General features: G+C 40.8%; 1 protein-coding gene across 2 annotated transcripts in view; it reads left to right on the top strand.

Moving 5' to 3' along the window:
• The window catches only part of KCNJ6 (potassium inwardly rectifying channel subfamily J member 6), a 147,991-nt gene that overhangs the window by 119,067 nt on the left and 7,186 nt on the right, over positions 1-21,738 (top strand). For both annotated transcript variants that reach the window (XM_048495411.1, XM_048495410.1), the window contains exon 2: positions 6,729-7,640. In XM_048495411.1, the coding sequence (XP_048351368.1) occupies positions 6,743-7,640 (898 nt within the window). In that variant the 5' untranslated portion in view covers positions 6,729-6,742. The remainder of the gene's footprint in view (positions 1-6,728; positions 7,641-21,738) is intronic.

Below are 21,738 nucleotides of genomic sequence, written 5' to 3'. Positions count from 1 at the left end.
CCTTGAACCTACAATCAGTTAACTTCTGGGATTACCCCAAGTACTACTATTATAGTCTTCACTTCATTGGCAAATCTCGAAGACACCCCCCTCCCCAGCCACATGCCCCACTGTTCTTGTCTGATTTAAAACAAACTAAATGATTTTTTTAAAAAACCAAATGAAAGGAGCAACAGTGGTGTAGTGGTTAAGAGCAGGTGTACTCTACTCTGGAGGAACCGGGTTTGATTCCCCGCTCTACCACCTGAGCTGTGGAGGCTTATCTGGGGAATTCATTCCAATACACACCAGCTGGGTGACCTTGGGCTAGTCACAGTTCTTCTGAGCTCTCTCAGCCCCACCTACATCACAGGGTGTTTGTTGTCAGGGGAAGGGGGAAGGAGTTTGTAAGCCCCTTTGAGTCTCTATAGGAGAGAAAGGGTGGATATAAATCCAACTCTTCTTCTTTTACCTTTACTTGGACAAATTAGAGCTGCCCTTTCCTGGTACCTTCTATACCTTTAACATTATATTTTCTGAAATAGGACAAATGAAATATCTAGCATCACATTTAAAAGAAGGGAGAAACAAAGGGTGAACAAAAGATAACATAGCCTCACCACCCTAGCTTTTCTGCTCCTCACTGCCCCCTCCTTAAGTGGGATTTTCAGGGCAGTCATGGTACCATTACCTTTGTTTACATTTATTAACTTTAGATATTCTTAATATTTTAAAAAGTAGGACCCATTTCTGAAGTTACTGCTTTTTTTCAGGAACATATTCACAGCAATGCAATTGGCTATCCCCCTTCCCAACATCAAATCAGAATATTCAATCAGTTAGTAGTAAACAAATTTATTTTTCATTTTTCATGAGTAAAAGGCTGTTGTTGGTGGCTATTTTGCCCACTCTGCAGAAGTCCACCCAAATTGCCATCAAGCACCCCAGAATCTTCTTTCTCAGTTTCCTTAATTCCTCTTCCTTTCTAGCTTCATGACTGACCTAGGAGAGAATAGCAACCCATAGTTTGAGAACCATGACTTCAATGTAACTCCATGCCAAGAAAATCTATACCTGTTGAATTTCTGCCTATCACTCAGCTGCAGAAGGTGCAGAGCTCTGGCAGGAGAAAAATGGCGACTAAACAGAATTGAAACAAGCCACACAAAAGAAAAAACATAAGCTTGGTCTGGCAAAAAGAGGCTTGTGATTCAGCATTAACATTTTCTTCCAGTTTCTTGAAGAAAAGTCAGCAGCTTCAACTGAATTTCATTCTCAAGAGCATCATGAGGAAACCTTCATTGGTCTCAGCTGGATTTGCAGGGAAAGCAAACATGCATTACGCTTCTTTGTATCCAGTATAGGAAGCAGTCTGCGGGGAGACCATAACCCACCACCTGCACTTGTTTAAAGGGAACAGTACTTGTTTTTCAGTATGTGCAGTGATTGCTAACACACACTAGATATGTATAGGATTTCTTTGTGTATTGAAAAAAAATAGTATGTTATGAATGTATTATTTGCCAAGCAGTCCAAAGATGCCATGAAAATAAGCTCCCTTTTTTTGCAGGGTCCAAAGTACATTTATCATGCCTGAGACACTGTCATTTTGTTTTTACTTTAGTATTTGGTTAACAAGGTTTAGAAGTTCAGAATGGGGGGGAAACCCTTTCTACATTATATTCTATTCTGATACGTACAGAGAAATGCAACAGCTAAGTTATATGATTAAAAAAGCTTAGCAACAGCTAAGTTATATGATTAAAAAAGCTACACTTCCTTGGATTCTACCATTTCAGAATGTGGTCGAGAATCTCATCTTTCTTACTCCCATTCAAAAATATAACATCCCATGCCTGATTTGGATGTGAGCAGATAGATGGGCATACACAAACGAAGCTAAGACAATGTCAAAGCCATCAAGCTAGCCTGGAACATTATGTTGTCGATTTCTTATTGGAATTCCCAGATGTTCTGGTGACATTGGGGCTGATTTAAATGCAAGATTGGGTTCTGATTGTCTTTTCTGCACCAAGTACAATCTGATAATAGGTGACCAGGAGAATGAATCATTTACTTTATTCCCATACTCTTCCAAGGATAAAAGATCAAACTATGCTGGGCTTTGTCTTCTAAAAATGGTGAATAGACTCTTTAGTTTTTGAATGGATCCATTATTACTCCCTTGCTTAACAAATTTCCTGGTTTCTTGGGTTCAGTATATGTTACAGTGCAACTTATAAATAAAAAACCAAATATTACAGCACATACTGTGAAATTCTCTGCTGTAGCTAGCAAAATTCACCAGATACTGTTGGGATAAGGCTTAAATATTGAAATATTGGAATTTTACATTTTAAGTCTTTTTTATTTTATATACATATTTATAATTTATTCTTATGAGTTTTTGAAATTGTAAGCGGATGTTATTTTAAAGTTCATGGGATATTAACATTGTGGGGAATCTGTGAAGTTTATGCTGGTCTTTGACTGTATAAGCATAAAGATTGATGGATTGTTACTTCATTAGTCTTTTTCAGGCCAAACTTCAGGCTACCAAAAAGTCATCTGGGGATTACTTAACCTTCTTCTGATTGAATGATGTTCTGAGTCTGGTTATCATGAATGGGCCTATCACTGTGATTTTTGCTGATGAATTTGATTAGTGGTCAAGAGAATTAACCAAAGAGCTGGATGATCTTTGATGGCTCTAGCCTTTGGAATGCAAAACGCTTTAGTGTTTTAGCAAAGGAGGGGGAAAGAGAGATAGAAAATTTCGCAGTAAAAATTTGGGAAGAGAGAATAAGAAAGAGCTGTGAGTTGGTTGAAGGGGTACAACCACTCCCTTCAGGAATCTGATACTGGCTTAGTGACTGTGTTGTTTGCTCACAAAGTGCTCTGCTCTATCTATATATATAAAAATGGAACCATGTGTTTGTTGCTTCGAGAATAACCCGCACCTGCTGGCCCAAATGCTCTGAAAATTTCTCAGACACTTATTCATTTCCCCAACTGTGTTCTTACGTACCTCCCGTTGTCAGACAATACACCTGAGCCAGGTAAAACATCTTTTTCCTGGCGCACTAGGCCATGAAGCTGCCTGTGTATAACTGTCACCCTAGAATGTTCGTTCAGATGGCCAGATATGAGCAGTGAAAACAGTACATAGGCAATAACTTAAGTGGATGTGAAACACATACACACGTTGCCGTGTGAGACGTCAGGTGGGGTTCCCCCCCCCTCACACGCAGGTACCTTTCACTCTCTGTGCCTCACCCACTACTACTACACCAACTTTCATACACATTCAGCGGAGGGAGAGAGAAGGGATGGAGGGGGAGGCATGCAAGGGAAGAGAAGTAAGGGAGGGGACAGAGAGTGAGGGGTGGCATGCAAGGGAGGGGAGGGAGCAGGCCCAGCATCTGGATATGCCCCACCCACCCTAGCAGAGGGAGACAGAAGGGAGGGAGGGGAGGGGTGGCATGCAAGGGAAGAGAGGGTGGGAGAGGGAAGGGATGGAGGGGGAGGCATGCAAGGGAAGAGAAGTTAGGGAGGGGAGAGAGTGAGGGGTGGCATGCAAGGGAGGGGAGGGAGGGGGCCCAGTATCTGGATATGACCCACCCACTCTAGCAAAGGGAAAGGGGAGGGAGGTAGGGGGAGGGGTGCCATGCAAGGGAACAGGAGGATGCGGTCACACACATCAATGACATCCCACAGTATCAGCCTGCGCATTTCCATGAGCACGTACTGCTGGCCTCTGCAGTTTATTTGCTCCTACTGTTCCTTTCCCATTTCACCACAATAAGCCACAGCAACTCGTGGCCAGGCCCCGCTATTTTGTAAATAAATATTACTACATTTTATACCATGAATCTCCAGTGTTCTCCCTTACCAAAGGAAAATACTGTACTGCTGACCACTTAACTTTTCAACAGTCAGGGAACTAGGGAGGTTTTTAATATGTAAATCATCCATTTTTATCTGGAGATAAATCAGATGGAGGGAAATAAAATAAAGTGGTACAAATGATGTAATTTAGGTACAATATGAATTATGTTAAGACTTCTGGACCATAATGAAGGCTATGTAGTAAAATAATAACTGATCAAAAGCAGGCAGAAATCATGCCTCTACTTCAACTAAAATAACCAGCACAACTGCAGCAACTTCTGCTGTTTGATAACAACTGTAAATTCTCCAATTTAGCCAACATTCTTGTGCCTCACTATTAGGTTTCAGATCACCAGGCAATAGAAGTGGCAGAAAGGGGAAGGAACATCTCATTAGATACGTGCCAGCTTCATCCAGCTAGAACATTTAGCAGTTACTAGCGGGGTCCGGCCACGCGTTGCTGTGGCAATTGTCCTTCTCATCACAGTCCGCAACCCACACAGATGTCCATGCAGGTCCAATGATCCCCAGCATAGCCTTTTGGGAGCAGCAGTGGCATAGTGGCTAAGAGCAGATGCACTCTGATCTGGAGGAACCGGGTTTGATTCCCAGCTCTGCAGCTTGAGTTGTGGAGGCTTATCTGGGGAATTCAGATTAGCCTGTGCACCCTTACACATACCAGCTGTGACCTTGGGATAGTCACAGATTTTCAGAGCTCTCTCAGCCCCACGCACCTCTCAGGGTGTTTGTTGTGAGGGGTGAAGGGCAAGGAGGTTGTAAGCCCCTTTGAGTCTCCTACAGGAGAGAAAGGGGGGATATAAATCCAAACTCCTACTCCTCCTCTTCTTCTTTTGAATCTCGCTGGTTGACATGCACGGTCCTGGCTTGGGTAAGGCAGAACTGGGGCAAGGAGGCTATCCCAGTCAGGCAGCAGAGGCAGGGTGGTGAGGTGCTCAGATCGAGGCCAGCTCTCTGGGTTTTTAAAGGGCCATGTGCAAAAGAAGCAGAGGCAGTAGTGTTGGTTCGCCCCCACCCCGTGGATTTTCTTAGAAGAAAAAGGCAAACTCCAGCTTGCTTTTAGTAAAAGAGAGCTGTGGTGAATATGGATGAGGAAGTGGGTAAAAGTGGTGGTTGGATGTGAGGGAGGGCAGAGTGAGGTGTGTGAGGATGAGCTGGATGTGTATGAGAGTATGTGTGTTGTGTGGTAGTAGTGGGTGAGGCACAGAGAGTGAAAGTTACCTGCTTGTGTGTGCGGGGGGAACCCGACGTCTCACATGGCAAAGTGTGCATGTGTTTCACTTCCACTCGTATTACCTAACAGTATTACCTGTTTACTGTTTTCACTGCTCATCTCTGGCCCTCTGCACAAATATTCTAAGCCCTCATACCAAGCCCTCAGGCCACAGACAGGCTGCACGAACATTCTAAGGGTGACAGTCAAACACAGCCAGCTTCATGGCCTGGTGCGCCAGGAAAAAGACATTTTACCTGGCTCAGGTGTGGACTTTAGGCAATTTGAAGGTCCGATTACCTGCCCGCAACAAGGAGGGACGTCATGTGAAAATTTGGGGGCGATCCATCCAGCCGTTTCAGCGCTAGGGAGTCACCAACAAATGGATGGTTAGCTTTTTATATATATATAGATAGATTGTGCTAAGCAGGATTGTCCCAATTGGCTTTTCTTACAATCAGAATGGCTTTAGGATGAGATTCTTAATTTTGTGTAAGCACAAGTCATGTTTGTTGAGGCTGTGCCTGCTATGCAATCTCGTTCATTGGCTCCATCGTCAAGCAAGGCCAACCTGGAGGCAGAGAGCAGCAAAGGTTCAGGCTCCCCTATCCCCCATGATAGGCAGCACTCCTAATTTGAAATGATTGGAAGCAAATGCTTTGCTTGTACTTGCTGGAAGGTTGGCCTACAAGATTAGGGAAAGGATGGAGAAAGAGGTCTTGACTGCATACACACACATACTGTTGCTGCACACAGGCTTTGCCCAGGCTTTGCATCCACCCAGTGGTAGTTAACAGCATATGAATACACAGGGCCAAGCAAAATGTGAGAGTTCAATTGTGGAAAAGGATCACATCTCACTGTGTGAGAAATAGTGTCACAGATCCATCTCAAGCATCTTGATAAACAGTAAAGCTTGTTTCAAAACCTAAGGCTTTGTGTGCATTACATTAATTAATTATCAAATCTCAAACTAAACATTTGTTTACATAGAAAATGGCATTAATTAGTGCTAATGTTCAGTTTTAGTACATTACAAAATTCCAAGAGGATGTTAATTTAACATTATCAGCTGATATTTTTAGAAATTCTAATAAGTAGAATTAAAAGCTGCTTCAACATCTTCTCTCTCTGGTATTCATAGAGCTGCCAGTCCCTTTTTGTTCATTTATGCAGCTGCAATATTTGAAGGGCTCATAAGTGATAGCATCAATATAAAAAGAAAATGAGATGTAGAGATATTTGAAAAAAAATCTATATAACTCCATTATTGAAGCCAAGATTAGTTTTTTCTATTGATAAAGAAATGTACATTCATAAAAGGAGGTAAAAGGGTTTGGGTTGGATCCAGCAGCTTTTTCATTCAGTCTCATTCAATTCCCTTTCTTATTACAGCCTCTATCCCACATGGCTTTTGTCTACATAGGTCCCATGATTCATTTGGAAGTTATAGGAAACTTCTTCACTAGTAGAAAGACTGGTTGGATCCAATCCTGTGTTATTGATGTACAGATATGACTGAGAATAGCATTTGTTGTTTCATGTAGCTGATATAGCAGGTGTTGAAAGTGCTGATTTTCTTCTACAAGCATATCCATATTTATATTGTTGTTTTCTTTAATGTCAGCTAATGGTGACTCAATGGAGGAGGACGTGGAGAGCCCTGTCACAATTCATCCACCTAAGTTGCCCAAACAAGCCAGAGAGGATCTGCCAAAGCACTTAAGCAAAGAATGTACCAAGAGAAAAATCCAGAGGTATGTGAGGAAAGATGGGAAATGCAATGTCCACCATGGAAACGTAAGAGAGACTTATCGTTATCTGACTGATATCTTCACTACTTTGGTGGACCTCAAGTGGAGATTCAACCTTTTGATTTTTGTCATGGTTTACACTGCGACTTGGCTGTTTTTTGGATTCATCTGGTGGTTAATTGCTTACATCCGAGGAGACATGGAACATATAGGGGATATGGAATGGACCCCGTGTGTCAATAACCTCAATGGGTTTGTTTCAGCCTTTTTATTCTCCATAGAGACAGAGACCACCATTGGATATGGTTACCGGGTCATCACAGACAAGTGTCCTGAAGGAATTATTCTACTTCTAGTTCAATCTGTCTTAGGATCTATTGTTAATGCCTTCATGGTTGGCTGCATGTTTGTAAAAATATCCCAGCCCAAGAAGAGGGCAGAAACTCTGGTGTTTTCTACCAATGCTGTCATTTCCATGCGAGATGGAAAGCTGTGTCTGATGTTCCGAGTTGGGGACCTCAGGAATTCGCACATTGTGGAGGCTTCAATACGAGCCAAGTTGATCAAGTCTAAACAGACAAAGGAGGGGGAATTTATACCACTCAACCAGACAGATATCAATGTAGGTTATTATACAGGGGATGATCGTCTTTTTTTGGTTTCGCCACTGATTATCAGCCATGAAATAAACCAACAGAGTCCTTTCTGGGAGATTTCTAAAGCCCAGCTGCCCAAAGAAGAATTAGAAATAGTTGTAATCCTAGAAGGAATGGTGGAGGCAACAGGTAATTTTTTTTCTCATTTTCACCTTTTCTGTAATCTAAACATTTTAGTTTTTTAAAAAGATTGCTATGATTAAAGAAGAAAATATAGTGAGTGAAAATAAAGTTCAAATTCTGTCACAGTGGAACTCACCAAATATAAACCTTCCAAACATAAGATGCAGGAGTTTACTTTCAGAAAACCCATTTTTGTGATTTGATTAGGAATGTACACAGATGCAAGGCAATGAGAAAGAGAGTAGGTTTTAAATGGCACTCTGCAACTTGTTTTGAACCATCAAAGCAAAAAGATATGGAGGATAGTGAAAAATAGGTTACTCAAAATCAAGATCAAGTTTATTGCATTGGCCATTGGCCTTCACAATCATTACACAACACACTAAAACTATAACTCAATGGTTACATATACATAAAAAGAAGGATAAGGTAAAATTAAACCATTACTGGGTTGTTTAGTCTCTGATTTTTTTCTACCTGCCAATGCAAATAGCACTACTCTTTCAGAAACAGTATCAGACAGCAACAAAAATCAGTTTATCATGATTAAACAAACCTGGCCTATTTGGCAACAACCTACTGATGCAGTTACTCCTTGGACCAGTGCAAAGGGGGCAAACAAGCACATAGTGCAATAAATCTTCACCCATGCCTGTTCTGCAAATACAAAGGAATTGAGAGGCAGGGATGTGTAATGAAGCGACTAGTTCACATTGCTGAAGGCATAGAATGAAATATCAAATAGGCGAAAGTCATCCTTACTGCTTGAGTTGTTGAGTTCACTAAATTCAAGGTTCCAGTATGATCCCTTTTAAAAATTTAAAACGGGATTATTTTAGATTGTTTAATTAAGTTGCAGTCGATCACAGCATCATTTTGGAAAATTCAGTCATCAAGGCTGCAGTCCTCCTCTTTCTCACTGAGCAACTCATATGGGATAGAGTATCTCATTTTGATTGAGGTAATTTCCTCAGCCCTAGATTTCTTCAGGAATAACCAGCTCTGCTGACCAAGACAGTCTTGTTTGTTCACTTCATTTCTCACCCAGTATTTTAAAATGACTGCATTAATGCGGGCTCTTATTGAGGGAAGTTTAGTTCTGCCCTCATTAGAGCTACAGGGAAATAGGCTATACCTAAGGTGCACACATCACAGCTGGATGCTCTGGTTCATTGCATGGCAAGGAGACATTGTAGTAGACAGTAGTGAACTGACTGAGCATCTACTGGTGACTGCACTTTCCTAGGAAGTCTGTATCAGACTTTTGTGAAATGCTTCACTGTTTTTTGTTTTTTATCACAGAAGTCAGAAAATGTTTGCAACAGGAATATGCACTGTTATTAATTTTAGAATTTAAAGCAAGTTCTGTTTAATTGTCTGTTCATGTCAATTCAATAAGTACTTTTAGTTTTAATATGTTTTCAATAGGTTGGCAGGTTTTCTGATATTTTCACATTTATGTATTTATTTCATAGCTAAAGAAATTCCTAAGAATGGTAATCTCCAGCATCTGCAAGTCAAAGGATCTGAAGTAGACAGGCTAGAAAAGAGTCTGACTAAACAATTGGATAGCCACTGCTAGTTTGAAAAGACTGTACTGAATTATGTGGACCAGTAAAATGGTACACAGTTATTGAACTGTTTTCAGGATACATTCTGCCTCTTTGCTTGTAATACATTGTCATCTAGATTGTGTTCGTTGATACTTGAGAAAAGAATCAACAAGTGTATAGTCTTGTTTTTAAACAGAAAAGCCCCTTCCACACGTGCAGAATATCAAGTTTTTAATCATCTTTTGTGGATTTGCAGACAACCTCCTCCTCACTTCAGCACTTTCTGTTATACTGAAGTTAGTTGTATCCATCTAGTCCATTCTTTGGCCCCTTCTGAACCTGCAGAATAATGCACTTTCAATCCACTTTCACAATTGTTTGCGCGTGGATTTTGCTATTCCACACAGCTGCAAAGTGGATTGAAAGTGGATTGAAAGTGCATTATTCTGCAAGTTCAGAAGGGGCCAAAGAATGGACTAGATGGATACAACTAACCTCAGGATAACAGAAAGTGCTGAAGTGAGGAGGAGGTTGTCTGCAAATCCACAAAAGATGATTAAAAACTTGATATTCTTTTACCATTCTCTTTCAACTGTGAGACTGACAGCAATTTTTGGCTGCCACATCAAATATATGTCATATGTGTCCATCACATGGCATCAAAAGAACACTGGCCAAACACAGTGAATGAGAAAGAGATTTTTTTTCCAGGATGACATATTTCATCCTCAGGACCTACACCCCAATCCCAAGCATGCTAGTTTGGATTAGCAACCTGCTGACTGAGACAGAGAAATACACTAATAAGCATGAACAAAAACCAACATTACCAAATAAATGCAGTGAGACATCAGTCTAGAACATGTTGGTGGCCAGAATGCAAAAATAGGGCCACTATAAACTGTATTTTCTGAGCAAAAATATCAACAAGCATTAGGTATGAAAGAAGTGCATTTTATTAAAAATGCATAAAGACAGAGCACAGAATAACAATAGCAAAGTCCAGGTGTGTTCACAATAAAAAAAAGAAGTACTCAGAAAGTACTTTAGATGTGTCAAGGTAGAACAAACATGTCTCTTATTGCAACTGCATGTTGTTTTCGGAATGCTGGAAGGGAAAAAAACATAACAGAGATTGTAAATGCAGAGTTCAGAGATGGTCCTGATGATTGCAACCAATTAGAATAATAATAGGGAAAGAGTTCCTTGCTGAGTCTCCTGGAGTTCACCATAAGCTGATTCACAGCACTAGAAAGTCATATATAAAAAATGAGTTTACGGTTTAGATAACCTTTGCTCCAGTTAAATAACACTCTTGCAAAGGCGTGTAAAGAGACTAAAAGCTCATTCCTGTGCATGTACAGCACTGAATAGAATCTGTTTGTTGTACAGAGTGGAGTCAATGCAAGGAAATGCTCCCATCCCATCCCACCCCACAGTTATCTCCAAACAGGGCTAGATCTATCCTTGCTGAATTCTAAGTTCAGTGAAGTTTACTTGCTTCCTTAACTAAGAATGTAGCTTTACATAATATATTCCACTGCATAAAGGCCCACAGCCAGAAAGTATATCAAAGAGGATGGCTGGTCCAAGAAGTTCATTCATTCATTCATTTATTCATTCATTGGATTTATATCCCACCCAATCCCCAAAGGGCTCTGGGTGGGTTACAACAAGCTTAGAACATTAAAGTATGGCTCTCAGCTCAAACTGGCTGAACACATCATTAACAACCAGCAACCCATGCTGGAAAATGATACTCTTCTCACAGTCAATGGAAGGCAAACCTTTCTTGGCAGGTTGTGGTGGGTTTTCCGGGTTGTGTGGCCGTGGTCTGATAGATCTTTTCTTGACAAATTGGACTTCCCACAAATTTTATACTCAATCAGAGATGCAACAAAGCACAATTTCTGTTTGAAATCTCATTTGTTACATTCACATGTTCATTTTTAAGCATGAATCCAGCAAAATGTAATGTGTGCTGGTTATGTAGGTTTTATTTTCATAATTATTTATTGCTGGATAATTTCAATATTCAAGGAGTAGATCAGGGAGCAAAGAAATGAAATGAGATTTTTGCAAACAAGATACAGATACTTCCTTCTTTAATCCTTGTCTAGCAATCAAACAGTCAAAATCAGTATTCCTCAGGCATTATGAAACCACATGCTTATACCTTCTCAGATCTTAGGAGCCTCCCCAGTATTTTTCCCTATGGCACATTTTGTAGTGGTGTCTACATATCCCTTCTTCTATGCAGTTTCATCTCCAGTCTAAAATTACTGAACTCACATGAATCATGAGTTCATGATCCCCACATCTCATTTGTAGCAAATTCAACTCTTGAACCTCGCACTGTGGCCATTAACAGACCTATGACTGATACAAAGCATAAAGAAAATGTCTGCATGAACATGAGCCTGCAAGAATTTATCTTGCAAAAAAAGTTGTATTGATATTTTTACTTCCTTATAGCTAATCATCTAAATCGGTTTGTAATTTCATTTATGTTCCTGATAGATGAGCAACTCAAGAGAAGTATTTGTTGAAGGATTTATGGTTGCATAAAAAGCAGGTTCACCAGCTGTGGAAAATGTGTTTGAAAAGCAGTAAAGTGTGCACAAAGAATGTTATTTAGATAATAAATTAGGCTATCAGCTAGATTACTGTTTTACAAAACTGGCCCAGCTATTAACTGCAAACCCTGTTGACTGATTTATTATTGTGCTTTGACTCTGTGCTAAGGTATAGTTGTATTCGTTCCTCATAATCAGAGTCAACATGAAATACCTGCTTCAGTTCTAAAGACTACCCAAATTATGTAACAAGAATTCTGTCATATGCAAAGATTATACAGACAAAGCAAATATTCAGATGGGTGCATGATTTACAGTGCAATTCTTTTGGCCTGAGAATGTCCCCATTTGCCGGTGCACACTTTGGAGGCAGCATGGCTGCACCATCCCCAGCTGCGATGCAACTGCCCCCACCCCAGCATTGCACTGTCAGTCTGCTTTTGTGCCATGTCCATAAAAAGATCCAACATGGTAGAAAAGTATAGTCTTGCGAAACTATAGCAATGCTTCGGCTTGTGACCTTGATATTTCAGACCTGCGCTTGTTTTTTCAGTTTCGATGATATAATCCTTTGTTCATCCTGTAACTTCAGCCTGAATAATGACAGTTCTGCTAAATTCTTGCACATATTTAGACTCATCACCTGTATGCATTTCACTTCATACTTTTGTGGCTTACAGACTGCTTACTTTTGTTTTTAAAAATAGACTAGCAAAACTGTGCACAAATCGATGTTCTAGTGAAAATATTTGATAACTGATGAGGAGAAAGTGAAATGCCTTGCATAATACAGTCATAGTGGTAGCATGTTGCATTGATTTCAGTATTAGGGCATAGGCAGCCCAACCCCAGAGTCCTGGGTGAGGATGGTGCTGCTGCTGCCATGCCACCCCACTCCAGAGGGCTTTTTTGTGGCATGGGAAGCCAAAAATAAAAAATAAAACAAAATAAGCCCTCCATTAGGCTATGTGGACTTATGCTACCCAAGTCAGAGGCCCGGAGCCTCACTTACCTGAAGGCAATGCCAGAGTGGAAGCCAGCTGATGTCGGGTCTACCCCTGGCCATGCCTCCAGAATTCCACACTATGCCTAGTGGCAGAGCATGAGTCAGGGTGACTCAGGGGGCCTTGCACCACAGTAACAGTGGCGTTCCTGCCTAGGGACAGGGGGTACCATATGTCCCTGGGTGCCCCTCATTTGGTCACGTGGGGGGCGCCAACATTTCAGGGTCGTTTGTGGTTTTTTAAATTTTTAAGTGTTTTCACGTTCCCGCCTGCAGGAGGCGCATTTTTAAGGGTAGCAACACCAAAATTTCAGGGTACCATCCAGAGACTGTCCTGATGATACCACCCAAACTTGGTGATGTTTGGTTTAGGGGCAGCAAAGTTATGGACCCCCAAAAGGGGTGCCCCCAACCCCATTGTTTTCAATGGGAGCTAACAGGAGATGGGGCTACCCATTTGAGGGACCATAACTTTGGTCCCCCTGAACATAACTTCACCAAACATGGGTGGCATCATAAGAATAGTTAACAGATGTTACCCTGAAATTTTGGTGTCACTAGCTTTAAAAATACACCTCTTCCAGGCACCCCAAGAAATGTTCCCAAGATTCTTTGTTTTGCAGTGACTTTGCTCCATTGTAGCCAATGGGGAATTTCTGAGTGTGTAGGCAGGCTGCACATTTTTTAAGATAGAGGCACCAGACTTTCAGGGTGGCTCCAGGAGGGCCTCCTGGTAATAGCATCCAGGTTTGGAGACCTTTGCTTCTGGGGGTTCAATTTTATGGGCCCCCAAAAGGCTTATTTTGTTTCCCCGCTCCTGCACATAAAAGCCTGTGGGCTGAGTTCTCTCAGAACTCTCTCAACTCGCCCCCCCCCCACTCCAGAAGCAAAGCTCATCAAGCTTGGATGCTATTACCAGGAGACTCTCCTAGAGCCACCTTGAAAGTCTGGAGCCTCTATCTTCAAAAATGTGCAGCCTGCCTCAGAAATTCCTCATTAGCTACAATGGAGCAAAGTCACTGCAAAACAAAGAATCTTGGGCAAATTTCTTGGGGTGCCTGGAAGGGGTGTATTTTTAAAGCTAGTGACACCAAAATTTCAGGGTATCATCTGTTAACTATTATTATGATGCCACCCAAGTTTGGTGAAGTTATGTTCAGGGGGACCAAAGTTATGGTCCCTCAAATGGGTAGCCCCCATCTTATGTTAGCTCCCATTGAAAACATTCCATTTGGACATCCATAACTTTGCTGCCCCTGAACCAAACATCACCAAACTCAGGTGGTATCATCAGAGCAGTCTCTGGATGATGCCCTGAAATCATGGTGCTGCTAGCTTTAAAAATGCGCTCCCTACAGGATGAAAAAACACCAAAAATACCCCCAAAAAACCCAAATACCTTGCATTCGCATTTGTTCTTATTTGGGCAGGACATAATCGGACAATTTTTGTCCGAAAGTGCCCAAATTTGGCCAGATTCCAGCTATAGCTAATCTGCTATTTGTTTCATCTGAATCTCCAACCCTCAAAAGTGATGCTGTTTCAGGCTGGGGGAGAATCCAACCCCACAGCATCACTTTCAATTTTGTTTTAACCGGGGACCCCAGATTCTCCCTTTAAGGTAGGTTTAAAAGAAGAATCTGAGCTCCCTAGTTTAAACACCATTGAAAGTGATGCTGTTTGGGGGTGGATTCCACTGGAGGTGTTTTATGAGAGATGATGCTGACATTTGTTTGGTAAATGTTTTGCTGGGTGTGATTTGTGAGAGATTTACATGCTTAATACCCACTTGCACTGGCTTGGAGTTGTTTCTCAGGCTAACAACCTACCTCATAGGGTTGTTGTGATTAGAAAATTAGGAAAACAGTTGGTGGGGAGAGAGCCATGTATGTTTTGATGGGAGTGGGAGGTGTTTTGTGGGCTGGTACAAAAAATCATTGTTTGGTCATGGTGGGGGAGGATGGCAGCCCATACGCCAGGCGGGGAGGGGGGCGCCAAACTCAGGTTTTGTCCCCAGGCGCCAGTTTTCCTAGGTACGCCCCTGCACAGTAACTACCTCAGGGAGGGCAAATCTGCCAGTGTGGCTCTGCAGCGCCTCCAGGAGTCACTTCAGCTCCCCCACCAGATTGTGCAATAAATCTCAATATATACCTTAAAATTGAATGCTACAGTAGGAAACAGTTGATGCAGAAGGATTGTGAAAGGGAGGAAATGCAGCAGCAGGGGTGTAGTGAACTCTAATCTGGAGAAAACGGGTTTGATCCCACACTCTGCCACTTGAGCTGTGGAGATTTATCTGGGGGATTCAGATTAGCCTGTGCTCTTCAGCACACGCCAGCTGGGTGACCTTGGACCAGTCACAGTTCTTCTGAGGTCTCTCAGCCCCACCTACCTCACAGAGTGTTTGTTGTGGGGGGGGGAGGAGATTGTCAGCCCTTACAGGAGAGAAAGGGGGGATATAAATCCAACTTCTTCTTCTCTCCAAAGAAACTAATCAACATATCTAATTCTCAATATACCCGATTAAAATATATGGATATATTTGGATATATGGATATTTAAATCCAGAAAGACGGAGGAAAGACAGATCTTTCTACAAACCTGAGGAAAAACCACAGGTCTGGGTGGGTGGGTGTGGGTGTGGGTGTGTGTGTGTGTGTGTGTGTGTGTGTGTGTGTGTGTGTGTGTGTGAGAGAGAGAGAGAGAGAGAGAGAGAGAGAGAGAGAACAGAAAATTGAGAATATGGGGGCTGCCAGGAGGAGAGAAAGAGGAAATAATGTGTGGAGAGGATTAGGCTTGGTCAATACCCTAGAAATTCAGTAAAATTCGGATTTATTCGGGCATAAAATTATCTGTATGTCCGAATAAGACAAATAACATATTCAGATATACACGAATATTTGGGTATACCCAAAAAATTCAGGTCCATCTTATTTTTTTTTTGTATTTGGGTATTTGTTCATGTTTTAGCCTGAAGGGGAGCATTTTTAAAACTACTGGCACCAAAATTTTAGGGTATCATACAGAGACTGTCCTGATGGTACCATCCAAGTTTGGTGAAGTTTGGTTCAGGGGGGCCAAAGTTATGATTCCATCTTCCTAACTTGTGTGGAAGATGACTAGAATTTGTGTACCATCATTTATAACCAAGAAACAGCTGTTATTTCTATGTGGCTCTCATATGCAACTTCAACTGACCTTCATTAGGCATATCAATAAAACAAAATACAGGAGACAATAAGTGTTAAAACAGGACATAAAACTGGACAAAGTACGTAATGTTGGTACAGAAGAGGTGGTCAAGCTTCTATTATGTCTTTGACCTGAGCACTTCTAATAAAAATTCAGCAGTTTTTCCAGTTATCCCACCATCGCTATTATTCAGCAGGTGGATAGTCTTTGTATGCTCCACACAACATTTTTTATTCTCTAGAGCCGGGACAAGTAGGGAGAGTCTATGTAACACATACCTCGGGCAAGAAAACAGAATATGCTCGAGGGTCTCAACAGTATCTTGACAATCAGCATATGTTCTATCTTGAAGTGGAATATTCAACTGTCGGCCCTTAAGAACAGCAGAGGGGAATGCATTACATCTAGCATGAGTGATGATCCATCTCTACCTGGGCTCTGACAGTTGGGATAGATATTTAGCTGTGAAGCTAATTTCAGGATAGTTTCCAAAGTGCAAGGGAGAGCAAGATGTCCTGGCTGCACTCAACAGCAACTGATATTCCTGGTCCAGAAGCCGTCATTTAGGGATAGCCAAATTTCATTTGCAGATTGCTTTAAAAAGGCTTCTAAGGAGAGACCTAAAGAGGTTATTTTGGCCTCTATACATTTCTACCATTCAGAGGATTGCAGTTCAGAGAGGGCTAAATGGGTGAGGCTTTCGGCCTCAGTATTAAAGCAAAGATGGGACCAGAATTTTAAAGTAGTTATCCACGCTCTGGTTTCCAACAGGTGCTGTCCTGATTCAAGACACAGAACAGTATATGAAACACAGTGGGGTACCCCAAAAATCTTGTAAAGAAATTTGGATTGAATTCTCTCTACAAATTTATTCCAAGCTCCAATCCAAAGGGGAACTCCATAAAGGAGTTGATGTGTCACCTTTGCATTGAAGACTTTTAAGGCCGCAGGTATGAATTCATGTCCTTTAGAGAAAAAGAACCGCACAACTGCATCAACAGAATTCTGACATCCCCTGATTGCTGCCTCTCTATGGTTTGCCCAATCTGCTCTAAAGTGGAAATGAATCCCCAGGTATTTAAATATCTTAACTTGTTCCAGGCCAATGCCGTTTAGAAGCCAAGTGCTGGGATTAGGCCTACTTGAAATAACCATTACTTTTAATTTGGCTGTATTTACTTCAAGCAAGTTGTTGAGCAGTATTCATTAAACTTAGTTAAAACACGTTTTAGAACAACCTTAGATCTTGATAGCAGAACCACGTCGTCTGCATAAAGCAGAATTGGTAACTGGGTGTTGCCCAAACTGGGACAGTGTGAGTGTACTTCCTTGAGAGTGGGAGCTAAATCATTTAAAAACAAATTGAAGAGAACAGGGGCTAAAACATATCCCTGTTTAACACCTTTTGCAATCGGTATTTTAGGAGTCAGCAAGCCAGTGGGCATACATTTAATCTGGCAGGTGGTGTTACTGTAAAGGGGCTTAATAAGCAGGATGCTCTCATATACACATTATGAGAAATATTCACAGCTATACAGTCTCTCCATAGATATGTGGTTTTTCAGAACAAGTGTCTATATTCTTTTTATCCTGGTGTAGTAACTGTTGTCTACCATTTTTATTTTCCCTAATGTAACTAGGTTCCCAGACTGTAATGTGAAAATGAATTAAGCTTTATTGTTGGTGATAACTTTCTAATAAGAACGCCCCACCTTTCTGGAAGAGATTAAATGTATTAGAAATACAATCCTTTTTTAAAGTATAGTATTCCTTTGCCTCCTACAACACATCCATATTAATCATCTTACACCCACATAACTGGCTCAACTTCAATGACACTGTCTCCTCTTCTAGTTTAAGAAACTGTTATATATTTCCATGATAACTGAAAATGAACAATTTTTAAGTTGTTAAATTCCACATACTTGGAACAATGTGTGGGTGTTTCACAGATTAGCACACAGGCATGAAGACGCCACCCCCACATGTGCGTGTATGTGCATGCACACACACACTTCTGAGGACAAGCTTCTTGTTTACTTATGGACTTGCATAAATGTTCCCAGTGCATGACTGTTTTTAGGTACAGGAAGCTAAGTATACATACATGAAATCTGTGCCCCCCCATTATCAAAACCTTCTTGAATGTTGATTAAACTGGTACAGTGGGATACAATTTACCCACTTTTATTAAGGACAAACATTTTGTTTGACAAAGAAAAAAATCAATTTTATAAGTTTGTATAGAGCAAGAATATGTATGTTAGAGAGAATGAGAATATATGTACATTTGCAGTTAATACCAAACTCTGAAAATCTAAATGACATATGCAAAGCATATTATATCTACATATAGTTAATAATTTGAAATCATTCCTTGCATATCCATCTTCTTTACATTTCCATCAGCTTGTGCAATAGTGTTCCTGGTGCACTGTGTTTACTGTGTTAATATGGGGGGGGGGGTTAGACCTCTGTTCTGCAGCAAATGAAAATTCATTTATTTAACACTCCAAATAAAAGCATTTAATTTTTGTAAGTTGTAAATAGCTACATACAAAAAAGTTCATTATGTTTTTCCAAGTTTGTATAACTCCAGCCTATGAAAGCCAACCCAAATGAAAACATCTTAATGTGTTTGTATAAAATCCTCAAACCTTTCTTTTCATGGTATCCATGAGAAAAGAGTTCCACAGTGACCCACCCTCATCATGATGCAGGCTATCACACTGGGCAGCAACCAAAACTCATTGACATTTCCATGGACATCACATTACAGTAACTTAGGCCCCTTCAATGTTAGCATTCTTACCCACAACCACAGCACAGATTAGCATCTTCAGTCTTACCCTCAGTTATGACCCAACAATGAACATGCACCAAAATGACAGAATGAAAATTATTCTTAGGTCCTTAACACTACATACTACTATAACTTTATGATTATAGATGGAAGGACAGAAGGGGCTCCTATTAGATATCCCAGAGAAGTTCAGGGAAGATGAGAAATTATCCATCATTGTTGTTTACAAGTTTTCTAGAAATGTTCTGAACTTGCATCAACATTTCATGATAGATGGTTTCAGAGGCAACAAACGTTTTCAACACATTCAGTAGAATGCCACTGATCCCGAAACAAAAATAACTAGGGGCACCTGTAGCTAGAACTTACAAAGGATACATCTTACCTTATGCCATTAATGTTCTCCTGAATTGTTAACCCAACATACACAAATGATCTGCAACATGAAATTAATCAACAAAAAAAATCACATTTTTGGGTCTGGTTTCCCACTAATGTGCTCTACATAATCTAAGCTCATACACCTCAGATGCTGTTATAGAAGCAAAAAATTCACAAGAGTTGCTAATAAATTTTAGGCAAACAGAACTGAAATTAACAATATTTTTTGTAACTACAGTATTTTATTATTATAGATTTCACAGCTGCCAGATCTTTAGCTGGTTGTTGGCCTTCATTACAATTCGAGCCTCACCCAAAAGCCTAGGAAGTTGTAATGTATCGGCGTAGTATTCATGCGGATCCCAGCAGGGCTGCCTTCTGAATTTGACAGATGTTAATTTTGTCAATTCGAAGATATTTCAAGTGCTGCCCTAGTGTTTTTGGGATGGCGCCCAGAGTACCGATTACCACTGGGACGACCTCAGCTGGTTTGTGCCATAGACGTTGAAGCTCGATTTTCAAATCGCGGTATCTAGTGACCTTCTCGTGTTCTTTTTCAGTGATCCTGCTGTCACCGGGGACTGCTATGTCGATGATGCTCACTTTCTTGTCCTCGATCACAGTGATGTCTGGTGTATTGTGTTTCAACACTTTGTCCGTTTGGATTCAAAAGTCCCACAGGATCTTGACCTTCTCATTTTCCATTACTTTCTCTGGACAATGTTCCCACCAGTTTTTAGCTGTTCTTATATTGTAGTTCTTGCATAAATTCCAGTGGATCATCTTGGCCACTGAGTTGTGTCTCTGTTTGTACTCAGTCTGGGCAATCTTTATTATTATTATTATTATTATTATTATTATTATTATTATTATTATTATTATTATTATTATTATTATTATTATTATTATTATTATTATTATTATACTGATACAAAAACAGTTATACACAGCAAACAAGATCAATATGCTGGATTTTGTATTACATCACACATCGGACACTTCCCAAGCATCTAGGACTGTGTGATGTATCGACAAATAATGCGTGCAGAGCCGAGTAGGGTGGCCTTTTGCAGCTGACATATGGTGATTTTGTCAGCGCTGATTGTTTTTAAGTGCCGTCCAAGGTCTTTAGGCACTGCACCCAGTGTGCTGATCACCACTGGGACCACCTTTACTGGTTTGTGCCAGAGTCTTTGTAGCTCAATCCGTAAATCCTCGTATTGTGTAAGTTTTTCCAGTTGCTTCTCATCAATTCTGCTGTCACCAGGAATTGCAACATCAACTATCCACACTTTCTTTTTTTCCACAATCATGAGGTCAGGAGTATTGTGTTCCAAAACGTTGTCAGTCTGAATTCGGAAGTCCCAGAGTTGTTTTACGTGTTCATTTTCAGTGACCTTTTCAGGTTTGTGATTCCACCAGTTCTTGTCACAGGCAGATAGTAGTTGTGGCACAAGTTCCAGTGAATCATCTGAGCAACAGTATCATGCCTCTGCTTGTAGTCCGTCTGCGCGATCTTCTAAGTATGTGATCTATTGTTTCGTCTGCTTCCTTGCAGAGTCTGCACTTGGGATCTGTAGTCGACTTTTCAATTCTGGCTTTGATGGCGTTTGTATGAATTGCTTGTTCTTGGGCTGCAAGAATCAAGCTCTCAGTCTCCTTTTTCAAAGTTCCATTTGTGAGCCACAACCAGATTTTTTCCTTGTCAATTTTGTCCTCAATTTTTTCTAGGAACTGTCCATGGAGAGCCTTCTTTTGCCAGTTTTCTCTTCTGCTTTGCAGCGTATTTTTACAGTATTCATTCTTTGTCTTTTGCACTTTGAGCAGTTTTCTGCTGTTGACTTCTATCAATGTTGGTTCTTCACTGTTTTTCACATAATCTGCCAGTGCATGTATCTCTTCTTCCACCGTTTGTTTCACTTGCAGAAGCCCTCTACCTCCTGATTTTCTGGGTAGGTAAAGTCTGTCAACATCACTACGCGGGTGTAATGAGTAGTGGATTGTCATCAGTTTTCTTGTTTTTCTGTCCAGATCATCCAGTTCTGCTTGCGTCCAGTTCACAATTCCAGCAGTGTATCTGATGATGGGTATGGCCCAGGTGTTGATAGCCTTGATCGTATTCCCACCGTTTAATTTGCTCTTCAAAAATTTTCTGACCCTTTGGACATATTCTCCGCTGACCACATTTTTCACATGTCCATGCTTGATATTGTCCAGCTGTAGTATTCCCAGGTATTTATAGGATTCAGGTTGATTGCACTTTATGGTTTTTCCATTAGGCATCTCTATGCCCTTACTGTCAGTAATTTTCCCTTTCTTCAATGCCACTGTGGCGCATTTGTCCAAGCCGAACTCCATACTAATGTCATTGCTGAAGATTCTGACTGTGTTGGTCAGTGACTGAATTTCAGTTTCTGATTTTCCATAAAGCTTTAGATCATCCATGTACAGCAAGTGGGAAATTTTTGGTGAATTTCTTGCAGTCTGATAGCCCAGGTTTGTTTTTTGTATAATTGTTGACAGTGGGATCATTGCAACGATGAACAACAATGGTGACAGTGAGTCACCCTGGAAAATTCCTCTCTTGATGTTGACA

Source organism: Sphaerodactylus townsendi, linkage group LG04, assembly GCF_021028975.2.
Source record: "Sphaerodactylus townsendi isolate TG3544 linkage group LG04, MPM_Stown_v2.3, whole genome shotgun sequence".
Taxonomy (NCBI): Eukaryota; Metazoa; Chordata; class Lepidosauria; order Squamata; family Sphaerodactylidae; genus Sphaerodactylus; species Sphaerodactylus townsendi.
Note: the sequence above shows the minus strand (reverse complement) of the source record. Positions and strands in the feature narration are given on the sequence as shown.